The sequence below is a fragment of the Buceros rhinoceros genome, unplaced genomic scaffold (assembly GCF_000710305.1).
Source record: "Buceros rhinoceros silvestris isolate BGI_N320 unplaced genomic scaffold, ASM71030v1 scaffold9706, whole genome shotgun sequence".
Lineage (NCBI taxonomy): Eukaryota > Metazoa > Chordata > Aves > Bucerotiformes > Bucerotidae > Buceros > Buceros rhinoceros.
Genome location: NW_010418069.1, coordinates 62,327 through 63,248, shown reverse-complemented (window position 1 = coordinate 63,248; position 922 = coordinate 62,327). Strand labels below are relative to the sequence as shown.

The 922-nt window shown below is 44.5% G+C and overlaps 1 protein-coding gene across 1 annotated transcript in view; it reads left to right on the top strand.

The window, feature by feature from the left end:
• LOC104495428 (intestinal mucin-like protein) overlaps nucleotides 1–922 on the top strand; it is an 11,289-nt gene that overhangs the window by 9,364 nt on the left and 1,003 nt on the right. Inside the window, exon 13 of the mRNA XM_010138393.1 lies at nucleotides 8–137. Within this exon, the coding sequence (XP_010136695.1) occupies nucleotides 8–137 (130 nt within the window). The remainder of the gene's footprint in view (nucleotides 1–7; nucleotides 138–922) is intronic.

The window sequence follows — 922 nt, the reverse complement described above, 5'->3', positions numbered from 1 at the left end:
CCTATAGGTACACCTCTGGAAAGCTCCACACCGTGCTCTGTCCGTGAGAGAGAGGACTTTATCGTCTATAACGGCTGCCGATCCGTGGACAGAGTTGTCGTGACTGAATGTGAAGGAGCATGCGGAACCTTCTCGCTGTAAGTAAACTGATCAAACAATGAGATTTGAAGTCTGCTGGCACTGAGCTTGTTTATATAAGAGGAACAATGAATAGGTAGAGTGGTAGAAGTCCTGAAACAGCCAGGTCCCCAAATCACGGGCACAAAATCATGAAGTTCTTGACTGAGCAGTTGATTCATCCTAATACACAGCAGAAAAGTGTATTAAATTGCCTTGGGATTCAGACAGTGATGATAAGGTCTATTTGTTCATTAAGAGCTGGCTTGTCTGTCATTCATGGTGGTTGTCAGACCACCTTGGCTAGAAATCATCACAGAACATCGATTATTCTCTGGAATGGGAATGAGCCCAGAGACCAGCCAGACCTGATGCTCGTATGCTGAAAAGCTGCTGCTCCATAATTAACATCTAAAATGAAATACACATACATCTTTTGAAGGAAAATTCAAACACGCACAATTTTTATATGGTAAAGAAATTAGAAAACAAACCCTTTAGGGGTGGCGTTAGTAGGGTAGTTTCACTGCACCTTTTTCTCTGAAATGAGAGATCTACAAGAAAGTGGCTAGTAGGAAACCAGGTGCTGAGCTCTTGAACCACTGGAAGAACATAATTCTAACTCCCCAAAGAAACTGTCCTTTACTGCCTGTCACTGAATGTGCCACAGGGCACCTTTCGGGGGAAAACCGATCTTCAGTCTCAGCCTGGGTCCTTATCATTGCGGAGTCTGGCTGTGGTTGCCTCTGCGCACAAGGGAGAGCTGGCTCTTGATACAGTTTATACCCTGATATTGGCAGGTTCA